Source organism: Crinia signifera, chromosome 3 (assembly GCF_055691185.1).
Source record: "Crinia signifera chromosome 3, ASM5569118v1, whole genome shotgun sequence".
Lineage (NCBI taxonomy): Eukaryota > Metazoa > Chordata > Amphibia > Anura > Myobatrachidae > Crinia > Crinia signifera.
The window spans coordinates 162,306,031-162,322,842 of record NC_139219.1 but is presented as its reverse complement, the minus strand read 5'-3'; the positions used below and the strand labels follow the sequence as shown (position 1 = coordinate 162,322,842).

Here is a 16,812-nt window from a genome sequence, read left to right as displayed (position 1 = left end):
AGAACGTCCTGGCCAGCCAATGAACACATCGATAAAACTGAAAAAAAATTATTTGTTAGAAATACAATACACAAGTGTACAACAACCTCTAGGCTCTGCAGCTGCTGTGCCACTACAAGTCACAGGATGCCCTAAAACAGTTTTGCTCCTAGAGAATGCAAAATCTGTGAAAGGGCATGCTGAGATGTGTAGTTCCACAACAGCAATCCTCCCCCTCCAAACTTACAAAGGTACTTACCAATATTTATGGTCCACTACTGCTTGTATAATGATGGAATGCCACCCCTTGCGGTTGTAGTAGTCCGCTGCGCTGTCTGTAGGAGCAATTATGGGTATGTGGGTGCCATCAATGGCACCTGCACACTGCGGATATCCGCGACGCAGGAACCCAGCCACAGTCTCATCCAGTCTCTGTCCCTGGGGTAGGGAAATGAAACGGCGATATAAGGAATCCAGGATTGCCTTTGTCACTTCCCGCACCAACACACACACCGTGGAGATGCCTACACCAAACAAGCAGGCTATTGTGCCGTACTCGCCAGGGGTAGCATACCACCACAAGACAATTGCCAGTCTTCTGCTGGGGGAAATAGGCTGTCTCCAACGTGTTGTTTGCCTGGTAAGTGCCGGGGAAAGGAGTTCCAAAAGATAATTAAAGGTTCCATGCGACATCCTGAAATGTGCCAGCCATTGATTATCCTCAAATGCCTCCACCGTAGCCCAGAAAACCTGCCCATGTTGCTGATCTCTAGCCCATAGTGTACGAGCTGACGCACCAGTCACACGCAGTATGGATGGGATGCTGGACATGATTAAGGTTCTCCTCCGGCGTAAGTAATGCCAGCGATTGGCCTCCCTCTCCACCAAAAAATGGTACCTCCTTCTCTGCATCTCACACTGTGCAACAATGAACAGCATGTGTAGCTTAATCCAAGCATCACAGCCTGCAAAACACAGCAAATCCACAAGAGCATACAAACTCTCCATCCTCCACATGTTCTCAGCAGCCATAACAGCAATGTATTGTGGGAACTCCCCACAGGCCCTTTTGTAGTCAGCCCCCACCTTTGCATGATGTCATTCTTGTGAGCCAGCAAAGTGTCCCATTTTAATGATGACACACTGAAATGCTTGAAAAAGCCTGGCTTATGTGTGAAAGGGGTATACCCGGGTTTTTCCCGGGTCTGAGGTGTAGTGTGAAAGGGGGTCTGTTACTAAAATCCCGGGAGTGACCTTGGCTGAAAATCCCGGGTAGTATGTCTAAAAGGGGTATAACTCTTTCCTCACCATGTGGGAGAGACCCACTCTGCTACAGGTAGTAAATATCCCAGTAGTGTGGCAGATGACAACATTCTATATTACATCTACTGTATTATACTTAAGTCAATCCCATATTACATCTATTTATCATCTATCTATCGCTCTTTTTTGGCCCCTTGTTGAAACCTTTCACTAATACTTAAAATCCCTGAAAAAGACAATTTCACTAGCCACAATATGACGCAGTAAGAAATGACTCCTAGGGGAAAGGCGAAACTGTACACAACATTTTACAAATTTAAGACGATGAATTGGTAAATGCTACAGAGGAACACTGCACACCGCTCTGCTGCTTATCATAAACAAAAAGGATTTATTTGAATATTTAGATGAACCTAATTATCCATACTGATTAGGAAAGCAGCCAACAGAATGGAAAGTATTTGTCATTATTTTATAATGGGGTGCACCTTTCCATCTTTCTGCCAGAACCTCCAGAATCATTTTATGTCCTTATAATTGCTTTTTTGCTTGTTTCTGGTTAGTTAACTACAGAAGGTTCATTACATTACTCTAGTAGTTGTAGTTAATGATTGATTAAGTAAATATTCAAATATATTGTACAGTAGATCTGATACCTTTTCCTGACATATACAGTCTAAAGAATACTTCCCAAGGGATTGTTATGTGTTGTAATTTGGCCCAAAGTTTGTGGAAGTGGTAGTAGGACACCACATTATCTTTCGGATTTCTGGATACATAAATGACCTAAAGAAGAAAATAAAATGTTATATTTATTTTATATTTACATTTATGTATATTTAAAACAAATTATATAAATAATTACCATTAAGACATTTGCACGCTCTGTGACTAACTACAGGCTAAAATTCTAGTAGCAATTAAATAGCGCCAGCCCCCACCCTCCCCTGTCACCATATTGTAGTATAAATATTTAGCCTTTGCATAGTGAGAAAGCGGCGAGAGATCAATACCAGCTAATATGTTCATACTTGACACGTTACAGGCTGTGTGTGAAGAATGACAGGAAATGACTGGCTAGTAAAGTACTTTATCTACCTCTACTTTATCACTACCTAAGGCTAATTACATCTGCTCCAAAGTATGTTAAATTACAAACACACATAAATGTAATTAGAATATTTATGTTTTTTTTCAATGAGGGGTACAATTAATAGAAATCTTTCTCCTGCTGTCAAATTCAGAGCCACAATTAGTAGTTCAGTGATCTGATCTAACAAGTACTAGCGCCCTGACACCATACAGTATTTTAAAAACAGACAGCGCACATTTAAGGCATGCACCCCAAAATGGGATGATGAAGGGGCATGACCACACAATTGTACCTCCTACTTCAAATTATGCCACATATTGTGCAACCTTATTCACATTACACAACACAGTAGTGTCCTTTATTCACCTTCCGTTATACAACAGTGTTCTTTATTCACATTACACCACACATAATTTTCCTTATTCACATTTTGCCACACAGTAGTACCCCATATTCACATTACACCATAAAGTAATAACTCTCAGGGCTGTAGAATATGTCAACAAGATCCGGTACTCATGGGGACAAATTTTTTTTTTTTAAATAAAAATCATTATTTGTAACCTTTCCAATGTCTTAACTATATGTTCTATTCATTTTGCAACTCATTTGATTAATAAAAGTCAGTTTTCATGTAAAACAGAAAAATTGTCCGGGTGACCTCCAAACTTTTGAATGGTAGAGTGAATGAACACAAACTCTAGGAAAACAATCTAAAAATGTGCATTTTTTTGCTTGGGTTCTTTATTTCTACAATAATAAATTTCCATTCCCGCACTCTTCCCATCTCTTATTATTAGCAGCAATGCGAACAATGTTGGAGTGGGATATAAGAGGCCTGATTGGAAAATAATGCAACCTTTCAATTGCCCCCCAAAAGGTTTGGTATAACCAGTCAGTAGATTATTTTCCATATCTAATACTCTCTACAAACATCTAATGAACCTTACACATTTTAGCAGCATTTTTAAAACATGTATGTATGTGGTTATATAATATACAGTAAGTACTTTTCCTTTCCGTTTCCTCAGATCCTTTGGCATCAGATAGTAAGGCAGGTGTGATGAAAAGAGGCGAGGTGAGGGGCGGCTGGAATAATCAATGTTGTATATATTACATTCAATCCATGGAGCTTTGGCCATGTTGTCAACACCGTCTTCTACCTTGATATTACATTCTTTTAATATCAGACAGAGAATATTTTGTGTCCAAATTGTTCCTTTGAAAACAAAATGATGTATCCTTAGCTACTGCAAACATTATTCCATATAACTGGTTTATGCTAAATAATATACAGTAAATAAGTGCATTTCTAAATACTTTCGGTTTAAAGGGACAGTATAACTTTATTTCATAAATATGTATGCAAATTGATTACAAAATGGATTTTTATGCTACTCTGTATTAAATCACGTCCCAGGCTCATAGCCTACAAACTCGTTGCTGATCATTTTATTGCAATGAAGAAGACAGAGTTAAGTCATTGGGCCAGATTCTCTAAGCTTCAAAAGTGATAAAATGGAGAGTGATAAACAGCCAGCCAATCAGGTCCTACCTGCCATGTCACAGACTGTGTTTGAAAAATGTCAGACAGGAGCTGATTGGCTGGCTGTTTATCACTCTCTATTTTATCACTTTTGAAGCTTAGAGAATCTGGCCCATTTATTGAACAGAGAAGAGCAGAACACAGATTTAATGCAAATGTTTCATTAACAATAATCAAAAATATTTGAGTACAGGTTGAGTATTCCTTATCCAAAATGCCCGGGACCACAAGCATTTTGTATAAGGGATTATTGCGGATTTTGTAATATTTGTTTCATACTTACCTGGTCCCCTGGCGGTGCCCTGACGGTCCCCGACATCCATGGTGTCCCCTGACATCCACGGCGTCCTTTGCACTCTCCTGCGGCATCCCAAGTTCCAAGGATGCATTGCGGGTGTGCGCCTGTGACGTCACTGATGCTCCCGGGCAATGCATCCTTGGGCCCGGGGATGCCACTGAAGAGGAAGGAATCCGATGGCCGCCGTGGACATCGGGGGATGAGTTAAGTATAAAAAAGATTTAAAAAAACCCTATGGTTTTCTGAATATTTCGGATATGGGATATCTGGATAAGGGATACCCAACATGTACTTACTGTATCAATAACTAAACACAGCTAACCCCTAATCTTACTTGGGAATGAACTAATTGTACTGGAGAAACTGAAGCTTTTGGAGAGAAGGACTGCTGGAAGTCTCAATATAGCAATGAATAGAATAAAATAAACTATTAGATAGTAAGCACTGTTTGACAAGATATAAACATTAATACAATTATTAATTGCAAATGCACTTAAAAGTATATTCCAATCTATATATGGTTTAAGGTACTTGTTTTCTAGCAGGGTGCCCAGATTTCCTACGTACGCTAACGTAGTGAAATCGCATCGTACATCGCATTGCATGGCCCTTTTTCGTGGCTTGAGATGTGAGATGCGATCTCAGTAGTTAATATGGTAAATCCTAAAACACCAACAAAAACACTACCACTCTCCACGTCACCCCGAAGCGTGGCGAGCGGTGGCGGAACGCGTCCTCCGACTGTGCTGTACATACTTTTTGTACTAGATCTCATCTCATCGCAAAACTAAGATGCGATATTGTATACAATATTGTATACAATAATTGTAACGTGTATGGGAACCTTTAGTAAATTTCCCGTATGGGCTTTATTCCCATTAATCACTAATCCACACCAGCTGTGAGAGATTGGTTTTCAAAGAAACTTTGCATGAGACTATACAATCTTGCTTACTGTATGTTTCTGATGCTAACAAAATTCCAGCTGAGGGAGCTATGAAAAGCTTATAACACCAATTGCCATTCTTTGCTTGCATTAAAAATAGGATATTAGCCTGTATAAAAATAAGGTACTTGTTTAGTTTCATGGCGGCAGTTACGTACTTAGCATAGCGTCCCTTTCAGAATCGGCCTTGTGTTCCCACGACCAGCGTAGTCAGCATAGTCAGTCAGAAGTAGCGTACTGTGTTCAGCTAGTCAGTGTAGGCAATTCTAGTCACAGGCAGACGTATTTCAGTCATGGCTGCTGACACTCTTCAACCAGCTGTCTCAGGTGTATGATATGGCAGGTGTGACTGTGTTTCTGAAACACCCCCACTATCCACGCCAGCCCGAAGCATTATGAGCGGGAGCGGTATGCGTCCTCCAGACTTTTTCATACCCCCACTATCCACGTCAGCGTTAAGTCGATTTTCTAAAGTGTGGCGTGTGCAGCGAGCCACCGAGCCCGAAGCGAGGCGAGGGGACGCGGAGTACATGTAAATGAATCCGTGTCCCTTCGCGGGGATAGCTGCGCTCGCCACGCTTTATGCTCGGTGGCTCGCTGCTCTCGCCACACTTTATAAAATCAACTCCATGCCGACGTGGATAGTGGGGGTATGAAAAGTTCAGGAGGACGCCTACCGCAGCCCCTCGCCATGCTTTGGGCTGCCGTGGATAGTGGGGGTTTCAAAAGGAGGCATTTGCCAGTATGTATCAAATGCCTCCTTCATGGTGAATGAGACGCACTTGCGTCCGCACCATCACTTTGGAAAGGAGACGCACGCGCTTCAGAACCCCTAACCTTGTCTGCAGGGTTGATGTACCCTGCCGCAATAGCTAATGAGATGCAGGAGTGTCTCAGTGCAGGCGCATCTGAGATGGAGTGCCTCTCCGCCAGCGCCAGCATGATCCCCTCTCCGCCAAAGAGAGGGGATCATGCTGGTGCCAACGGTGTGAGAGAGGCGCTGACTAGGCTTGCCAGGGACGCCGGGGACAGAGATGCAGTTCCCGGCAACACTTGTGTAGTTTCACGGCGGCAGCCTACCCTGCTAACATAGCTTAGCCTGGCGCCGTGAAACTACACAAGTAAGGCAGCCATTGGGCTACACAATTAGCTTAGCTTCAAAAGTATGGTAATCTGCCGCCTTGAAACTAAACAAGTACCAAAAATAATTATGGAAGCAAGGGATGACACTGTAATTATTCCACTCTACAAAGCACAGGTTAGGCCTCACCTAGAATTGGAGTACAATTCTGGGCCCCACACTACAAAAAAAGACAGAATTGGAAAGGGTTAAGCGAATGGCAACTAAGCAAATTAACTGTACCGGGTATACAGTAAGTGTTATGAAGAGAGACAAGGCAAACTAGGAATGCTTGGGCCAGGTAACAGGCAGTGGCAGCAAGAACACAGGTGTGTCATGGCCATTTATGCAAAGAAAACTGTTTCCCAGTTGCCTTCAGGTAAGGTGGTGTTGTGGGCCTTGATATTTTGCTTTCCTTGTAGCAATTGCTCAGACCATATAGAAATAAAGAATATAGAAATAAAGCAAGAAAAAACAACTAAGGTGATGTTTGTAACTCATAAAACATATTCCATGTGCAAGGAGTAAGAGAGGGTGTACCAAGCTCACACTTTCAATGGTGTGAAGACGCCTATCTTAGTTTCTTCTTGTAAAGTGATCAGGTTCAATTAAAGTGAAATTGATTTGACTTTATAGGTTGCGTACCGAACCTACGGTTTGTGATAGTGGAGTTAGATCAATAAGGGTAATCAATCACATTGCTGGACATGGACTGTAGAATGTTTCAGTAAAGAGCCCCCCATCCTGCCCCAGTGCAGTCAGCACAGACGGTGTAATGGCTAGCATTACTGCCTCACAGCGCTGAGGTCATGGGTTCCATACCCACCATGGCCCTGAGTTTGTATATTCTCCCCATGCTTTCCTCCGGGTACTCCGGTTTCCTCCCACAATCCAAAAATATACTGGTAGGCTAATCGGCTCCCAACAAAATTAACCCTAGAATGTCTTTGTGTGCTTGTATATGTGGTAGGGAATATAGATTGTAAGCTCCACCGGGGCAGGGACTGATGTGAATTCTTAAATATTTTCTGTAAAGCGCTGTGGAATATGTGTGCGCTATATAAGAACTTTTAATAAATAATAAATTTAGCAATCATCAGAGGGCATATAATATTTCTCTCTGCAATGCTAAGAAGAAACAAGATTTAAATGTAAGAGAAATATATATTAGTATGAAATTACTTGTTATGATTTGTTTTGTTATGTACATAGTAGGCCAGTGAATTTTAAAATATCTAGTAATATTTATTATATAAAGTAAAAGGCATACAAAGTAAATAAACTATAAAATATATATATTTTTTTAATGTTTTGTTAACATGACAGAATCAAATTTACTCGTATCTATATTAACTCTTAACAATAAAATCCTAATAAAAAATTTATTTTAACAATTACTAACTTACCAGATTTTGGATAAGTAACCAAAACAATATCACTGTCTCTAATTTCCATATGTTCTACCGAGTCCACGACTTCTGGTGTACAGAGGTCTTTCTGAAAGTACACGCCTTTATGTTTGAACATGAAAGAATTTAGCATCTCATCCAGTATTTCTTGGTCCATTCTTCTGTCTCCCCTATACCTAAAAGAGTTATATGTATATTTTAAAAAAATTGCTTAAATCATGCTAATGGTATAGAACAGGGTTCATCAACCTTAATCTTCAACTATTACCAACAGGTCATATTTAGAGATTTTGTGTACAGGAGAGATAATCTACTTTACTAGGACAATAATTAAGCTGTGTACACACGGGGGCGATAGGAGCTGAAATCGCTGGAAATATGGTCGCCAGCGACCATATTGCCAGTGATGGAAGTGTGCCCCGGCGATAAATCGCCGGGTGCGCACTCCCGTTTTCAGCCCCATCCTAATCGCTGGTCGCAGGAGCTTGCTCCTGCGACCAGCTGATTACCTCTGGGGCACCACCGGCAGAGGTTCCCTTTCATCAGCGACCATCTCTGGTCGCTGATGAAAAGGAGACACTGGGCAATATATTGCTCAGCAATATATGTGTATGGCGCTTAACTCACTCTGTTTCCACAGACAAAAAATTATAATCCTTGATATGTAAGGAATGGGATCATTGGGTCGACCAAATGATGGTTGCTTGTCGACCTTGTCCCATGTTGACCTAGACACCTGTGGACCTTGTCCCATGTTGAACTAGACACCTGTCGACCTTCCAGTATGTAGAGCCAACGGTGTTGACCTAATAACTGTCAACCATCTGTAGGTCGACCAACCGACCATATCCCATATGTAAATGGTACATGAAGATAATGGTAGGGGAGCGGGGAGACACAGCAACTGCCTCCAACTGTTATTTTAAACTCACTCACTGGCAGTTGGTGTTGCTCCCCTATGTGATTTTTGGACTGTTCTGCAGCCAACCTGTGGAGCCACCACTGCTCAAAACACACTTTGGGGGATATTCTAGTTGACAAGCAGTGATGCCAAGTTCAGAGCGATGTGTGTAATTTTTGCTCACTCGCCACTCACAAATGCAGCCGCCCCCCTTCGCAGGCCGAATTCCGCTGCATGGCTGCAAAAGGATGTTTTACATCAACATCCATTCGCAGCCTATGGGGAAACACCCACATCATTCGATGGTCTCCGACCATCGAATGAAGTGGAGGGTACACTCTAAGGCAGGCATGTCCAACGTTGGCCCTCCAGATGTTGTGAAACTACACATCCCAGCATGCATTGCCAGTTTTGCTATTAGAGAATGCTAAAACTATTGCAAAGCATGCTGGTATGTGTAGTTTCACAACATCTGGAGGGCCAACGTTGGACATGCCTGCTCTAAGGTGTCTTCGTTTTGCGTGTATTCTTAATGGGAAAAATGGCGGGCAGCTGACATCCTGTGATGACATCTGAAGCCACCCCATGCACCCCGGGCTCAATGTTGGGTGTGAACGCATTTAAAAAACATTGTGCTCACATGTGAATTTGCATTCGAGCATACTAACCAGAATAACCTCAAATGGTATAGGGATAATGGAACACTAGTGCACATGAAACCATTGTGCAGCTGTATTTAACCATTTCTCTTTATCTGTGAATGCACTGGATGTCATTCCTTTAATTGTTAAACACAATAACCCCATAAAGGTTAAACACATTACCCAATAAAATAATAGACTGGATACAAGTCGCAATCTGCGGATATTCCTCCTCCATTCTAATTTGATCTAGTTTTATTCTTATATATAGTGAAGTTTCATAAATAGATATTTTTTAGATATTTATGAAACTTCCCTATATATAAGAATACAACTAGATAAAACTAGAAAGGAGGAGAAATCTCCACAGATTGCGACTTGTATCCAATCTATTATTGTAACTTATAATACTGCTTCATTTCTTTTTAAGGAAGTCATTTTAAAGAAATCATGATATATTGTTAATAATGGGATCAATTTTCTAAGTCCGTTCCGACAGCATCAAGCAGTGGAACACATCGGGAATGGACTTCCGGTGCAGTGGAACACACCGCCATCTTGCTTCCGCCGATTCTGACATGCGCAGTGGGATGGAAACGCCGGTAATTGACAATTTCTCCTGAACAAGCACTAACGGGAAGCTTAAATAGCACCCCTGGGAGAGCCACTAACCACCCTTCTAATGAATTGTGGCTCCGATTGTTTACGTGTGAACTTCCCGCCTGCTCCCATCCGATTTCCCTTTGGAGGAGAGCTGCTCCATCCGGAGTTGCAGTGATCATTAACATCCCAGGACGTGTGAGCAGTGTTTGCCACGGGCTTCTTACATATTATGCTGTTTTATTTCTATGTATTGAACAGGGTTCATCAACCTTAATCTTCAACTATTACCAACAGGTCATATTTAGAGATTTTGTGTACAGGAGAGATAATCTACTTTACTAGGACAATAATTAAGCTGTGTACACACGGGGGCGATAGGAGCTGAAATCGCTGGAAATATGGTCGCCAGCGACCATATTGCCAGTGATGGAAGTGTGCCCCGGCGATAAATCGCCGGGTGCGCACTCCCGTTTTCAGCCCCATCCTAATCGCTGGTCGCAGGAGCTTGCTCCTGCGACCAGCTGATTACCTCTGGGGCACCACCGGCAGAGGTTCCCTTTCATCAGCGACCATCTCTGGTCGCTGATGAAAAGGAGACACTGGGCAATATATTGCTCAGCAATATATGTGTATGGCGCTTAACTCACTCTGTTTCCACAGACAAAAAATTATAATCCTTGATATGTAAGGAATGGGATCATTGGGTCGACCAAATGATGGTTGCTTGTCGACCTTGTCCCATGTTGACCTAGACACCTGTGGACCTTGTCCCATGTTGAACTAGACACCTGTCGACCTTCCAGTATGTAGAGCCAACGGTGTTGACCTAATAACTGTCAACCATCTGTAGGTCGACCAACCGACCATATCCCATATGTAAATGGTACATGAAGATAATGGTAGGGGAGCGGGGAGACACAGCAACTGCCTCCAACTGTTATTTTAAACTCACTCACTGGCAGTTGGTGTTGCTCCCCTATGTGATTTTTGGACTGTTCTGCAGCCAACCTGTGGAGCCACCACTGCTCAAAACACACTTTGGGGGATATTCTAGTTGACAAGCAGTGATGCCAAGTTCAGAGCGATGTGTGTAATTTTTGCTCACTCGCCACTCACAAATGCAGCCGCCCCCCTTCGCAGGCCGAATTCCGCTGCATGGCTGCAAAAGGATGTTTTACATCAACATCCATTCGCAGCCTATGGGGAAACACCCACATCATTCGATGGTCTCCGACCATCGAATGAAGTGGAGGGTACACTCTAAGGCAGGCATGTCCAACGTTGGCCCTCCAGATGTTGTGAAACTACACATCCCAGCATGCATTGCCAGTTTTGCTATTAGAGAATGCTAAAACTATTGCAAAGCATGCTGGTATGTGTAGTTTCACAACATCTGGAGGGCCAACGTTGGACATGCCTGCTCTAAGGTGTCTTCGTTTTGCGTGTATTCTTAATGGGAAAAATGGCGGGCAGCTGACATCCTGTGATGACATCTGAAGCCACCCCATGCACCCCGGGCTCAATGTTGGGTGTGAACGCATTTAAAAAACATTGTGCTCACATGTGAATTTGCATTCGAGCATACTAACCAGAATAACCTCAAATGGTATAGGGATAATGGAACACTAGTGCACATGAAACCATTGTGCAGCTGTATTTAACAATTAAAGGAATGACATCCAGTGCATTCACAGATAAAGAGAAATGGTTAAACACAATAACCCCATAAAGGTTAAACACATTACCCAATAAAATAATAGACTGGATACAAGTCGCAATCTGCGGATATTCCTCCTCCATTCTAATTTGATCTAGTTTTATTCTTATATATAGTGAAGTTTCATAAATAGATATTTTTTAGATATTTATGAAACTTCCCTATATATAAGAATACAACTAGATAAAACTAGAAAGGAGGAGAAATCTCCACAGATTGCGACTTGTATCCAATCTATTATTGTAACTTATAATACTGCTTCATTTCTTTTTAAGGAAGTCATTTTAAAGAAATCATGATATATTGTTAATAATGGGATCAATTTTCTAAGTCCGTTCCGACAGCATCAAGCAGTGGAACACATCGGGAATGGACTTCCGGTGCAGTGGAACACACCGCCATCTTGCTTCCGCCGATTCTGACATGCGCAGTGGGATGGAAACGCCGGTAATTGACAATTTCTCCTGAACAAGCACTAACGGGAAGCTTAAATAGCACCCCTGGGAGAGCCACTAACCACCCTTCTAATGAATTGTGGCTCCGATTGTTTACGTGTGAACTTCCCGCCTGCTCCCATCCGATTTCCCTTTGGAGGAGAGCTGCTCCATCCGGAGTTGCAGTGATCATTAACATCCCAGGACGTGTGAGCAGTGTTTGCCACGGGCTTCTTACATATTATGCTGTTTTATTTCTATGTATTGTAAGTGCGTTTTACTAAATTAATTCTTATAAAATTAAATGATCTGCACTATTGCTTGCTTTTCTGATCTCCCTATCATATGAGATGGGAGACTTTATTTCAGAAACCATTCTACAGGATTGCATTGTGACTACTGCATGTGGACAACATCTCCATTAAAGGGACAGTATCATTATACTTTGTTTTATCTCTTTTGGTGATATGTCACTTTCAATTATGGTTACCCTCTGAGCGCTATTTTTCAACATTGGATATTTAACCATTTCAGAATAACCCCCTAAAAGTATAGGTTCAGCTGGAATCCTTTTGGCCAACACAGGAAAAAAAACACATTCCCACACACAGGGTCGGATTGGGGCTGCTTTCTGGCACTGGCATGTCTTGCACAATTGCTACAGGGAGCATGGTTTCAACCAGGACTGGCATTAGAAAACTTGGGGCCTCATACATTGATATCTGTGGGGCTCCTACCCCTACCTAGTGAGGATGGTTAAGCACTAGCGGGGAGAGTTAGGCCCCAGTTTGGGAGGGATAAGCTCCTAGGGGAGGAGGGTTAGGCTGCAGGAAGGGAGGATAAGGGGGGCAGGGGGAGGGATTCTGACCGCTGGCATCCCAACACCAGTCATCCAGATGTATCCAATATACTGTACCCACACACACATATAAACATACATATACACACACAGATATACATATTTCATATATATATATATATATATATATATATGTTTAGTGGATCGTCCTGGCACTCTCCCAATTCAGCAATGGCCCGGTGCCTCACAAAAAACATAAATGTCACTTGGAGAGATAGCAAACAGCGGCACTCAGAGGACTTATATTCAATCAAAGGAAGGCATTTAATAAAAAAAATATATATACACACACACACACACACACACACATACACATGTAAACCCCCACACACGCACATGTACATACATACATAAGCATATATACCTACACATACATGTACAGTACATACACATATATACATTTGACATACTGTGAAATGGTGAGGGAAGGGTTCTATGACCCATGGATACTCACTGTTGGTACAGACAGGATGTCTCTTAGCTGTAGGGACCAAGGGCCCTCAGCCTTTGGCAGAAACTTTGTAAGTGTGGAGGCCCCCTTGAGCTGCGCATGAACCACATCACTGCCAGGAGAAGATCGGGACGGTGATGTCCCTCGTATCCTCAATATCTGCTCCCTCCAACTGTACCACAGGCTGCGCATATTGCTGGGCGGGCAGCGGCGCTAATGGCTGGCAGCGGGGCTCCTGAGCAGACACAGTGTGGAGGTCATGTCCCCTGACGGGGACAGTTCAGCGGTGGGGCTGCAGGGGGCTGACGGCAGCTGCTGTCACTGCCTTGCACTGGTTCCCAGTGCAGGCAGAAGAAGGGGCTGCTCCGTGAATGTCCTCTGTGTCAAATAATTTGTAAAGGCCGGCTCAGCGTAATTGGAGCTGGACTGGGTAAGGGAAAGGGGAGGGATGTTGGTGCAGCCCCCGTACTCCCTGTAGGTGTCCCTCATATCTGGCCAGGCCCCTATGACCCTAAGAACCTTGGTGTCCCCCTTGACCCCCTCTGTCGCCGGGCCTGGTTTCAACTAATGGATCAAAATGCTACATTTTATTGCAATGTTTATTATTAATAAATTGGGAGTTTAAATTGTGCACCTGCAACCTTGTGTTTGTATGCAGTACTACTGAAAGGTCTCCGCATGGTCGCACCTCTCAATTGGTGTGCACTCCAGGACCCCACCCCTGTATACACTAATGGTAACATGCAACAAGTGAGAAGACTGGCATTGTGGCACATCTCCATCTGTCTTCAATAGAAGTACTTTGGGTGTTGTGGATATACTGTATACTGAGAACTAGAGCACTGCACTGCGTGGAGCCAACCCGGGTCTCTCTCTTTGTCTGTACCGGCCCACCTGGCCATTGGACCCTCTCGCATTTGCCAGATGGCCAGTTCGGCCCTTGCCTCACACAGGAAAAGAGAGAAGCTCCCAAGTCCAGTAGCAGCCTCAGGGTGGCATGTAGGGCCAGGGCCGACACTACCCACTCAGTAGAGGATGCAAACCAGGGAAGCGCCGGGCTGGGAGGCGCTGCACCCTGCTGAACATACCCTGCTGTCCTTGTTTGCTGCTGGCTGCTGCTGCGACAGTTACACTGCATGACAGGCAGCAGCACCGGAGGCACAGAGCTCCCTCCAGGCTCCTAAACACCCTGCCAGCACCAGGAACAGAAAAGGGGAGGGGCTACATGGACAGAGGAGACGGGGCTACACAGCATAATGGGGGCAGTGCTACATGGGGAGCAAGATTGACTGATGTCCACACCTGTTGCTGACACAGTAGTACATGTTACTCACCTAGTTCAGGCTGGCAATTCAACCTCTCTTGGGGCCTTATTCTAGTTCACTCTTTCTGACAAAATCCTTCTTAGATGGACAAAACCATGTGAACTGCAGGTGGGGCAGATGTAACTTGTGCAGAGAGAATTAGATTTGGGTGGGATTTTACTTCAAAGTGAGATCTACTGTATATTGCAGTGTAAAAATAAAGCAGCCAGTATTTACCCTGCACAGAAACAAAATAACTCACCCAAATCTAAATATATCTGCACATTTTACATCTGCCCCCCTGCAGTGCACATGGTTTTGTTCATCTAAGAAGGATTTTGTCCGAAAGAGTGAACTAGAATAAGGCCCCAAGAGAGGTTGAATTGCCAGCCTGAACTAGTGAGTAACATGTACTACTGTGTCAGCAACAGGTGTGGACATACAGTATGTAAAGGCAGCACTACTACTATTGGCAACTGGTGTGGGCATATGTATAAACAGCGCTACTACCATTGGCAACTGGTGTGGGCATATGTACAGGCAGATATACTTCTGTCGGCAACTGGTGTGGGCATAATATATATATATATATAATATATATAAGCAACACTACTGCTGTCGGTTAATGTGGGCATTATTTATAAGCAGCGCTACTACTGTCAGCAATTTGTGTTGGCATAATACAGTATACATATATAAGCAGTGCTACTACTGTCGGTTACTGTGGGAATTATGTATAAGCAGCGATACTTTTGTCACCAACTGGTGTGGGCTTATGTATAAGCAGCGCTACTACTTTCGGCAACTGGTGTGGCCATTATGTATAAGCAGCGATACTACTGTTGGTAACTGTGGGCATTATCTATATACCGATGCACCTCTTGTTCAGCGCCAGGGTTAGCCAGACTACCCCCTCTGGCGAGCTGGCACTCCGTCTGACTGGGGCGCCCGAGTGTCCCACACGCACGCGAGTCCCAGCTAATATTGCGGGCTGGGATGTGAACCCTGCCCGTCTCCACTTCAGGGAGATGGGCAGGGTTAGGGAGGGAGCGGGAAGGTGGGGACAGCTTTGGGAACTGGCGGGGAGGTGGCGGGGACCCGGGGGGAGCTCTGGTTGAAGACCACGCGTCTCGTGTGCACGCATCCCCTTCCACCGGCTGGCGGGGGCTGGCGGCTGGCGATCCGACTGCCAGCCCTTGCAAAGATTAGAAGCACTCCACCTGTATAAGCAGCGCTGCTACTGTAGGCGACTGTGGATGTTATGTATAAGCAGCGATAACACTGTGGCATATGCAGGAGTACTCAGGGCATTATGTGTAGCATAATGTGTGTCATAATGTCATATAAGCATTATGGTGTGTAGCATATTGTTTAAGGGGCATTTTGATGTGTGGCATAATGTGTAATGGGCATTACTGTGTGTGGTATAATGTGTAATGGGCATTGCCGTGTTATTGGAACTTTTATAAGGCCATTCCCCTTTCCCGTGAAGCCACGCTCCATGTTTTCACTGTGGTGGTCAGCCAGTCACCAATTTCCTTTCTGGCAAAGGACACCAAAATTAGTAGTTATGGCACTGGTGCTGTGTACTGTGAATAAGATTGTGCTACTGTGTTGTCTAATTTGAAATGGGAGCACTATTGTGCTCCATCTACAGACCAACAGTTAACCCCCGCTACGTTATGAATGTTATTTCCTTTTAAAGATTGTGTCCTATTTAGTCCTTATATGTTATATGTTAGCTTTTATCTTTTTTGCTGAATTTTAAAGATCAATAATAAAAGTTATTTTTTATTAATTTACTCTCTGTGCACCGCACAACAGACATTCTTTTGTTTCCCTTGAATCATACTTGTTATACCCCCTAACTTACAAAAAACATACAGAAAGCTAGTCCGTATACATTTACATATTTGAAAAAGGCTACTTCTGTTTAGGGTTTTATATTCTATTATTTATATCATAGTTGTCTACCCCCCTGCATTCTGCAGGAGACTCCCTGAAATAACAGAAATCTCCCTCTCTCCCTCATTAGTCTAGTAATCTCCCTCATTTCACCTAGCCCGCATTACATTGTTACATTTTTGGGAAAAAATGGAATGAAAGATAGATACATTTACATTGAATCATCAGCACCATTTTCCAGCACTTTAGCAAGTATAGTAGCTCTTACTAACTGCTTTGGGGCTCATCTACATTTGGATATAAGTCATTTTAAAAGATTCCTCTCAGATGTAGCAGTGCACAC

General features: G+C 43.3%; 1 protein-coding gene across 1 annotated transcript in view; it reads right to left on the bottom strand.

The window, feature by feature from the left end:
* Positions 1-16,812, bottom strand: part of LOC146063925 (amine sulfotransferase-like) — a 37,422-nt gene that overhangs the window by 17,856 nt on the left and 2,754 nt on the right. Inside the window, exons 2-4 of the mRNA XM_083176845.1 lie at positions 7,652-7,830; positions 3,346-3,554; positions 1,899-2,028 (exon numbers count right to left, since the gene is read on the bottom strand). Of these exons, the coding sequence (XP_083032971.1) occupies positions 1,899-2,028; positions 3,346-3,554; positions 7,652-7,811 (499 nt within the window). The 5' untranslated portion in view covers positions 7,812-7,830. The remainder of the gene's footprint in view (positions 1-1,898; positions 2,029-3,345; positions 3,555-7,651; positions 7,831-16,812) is intronic.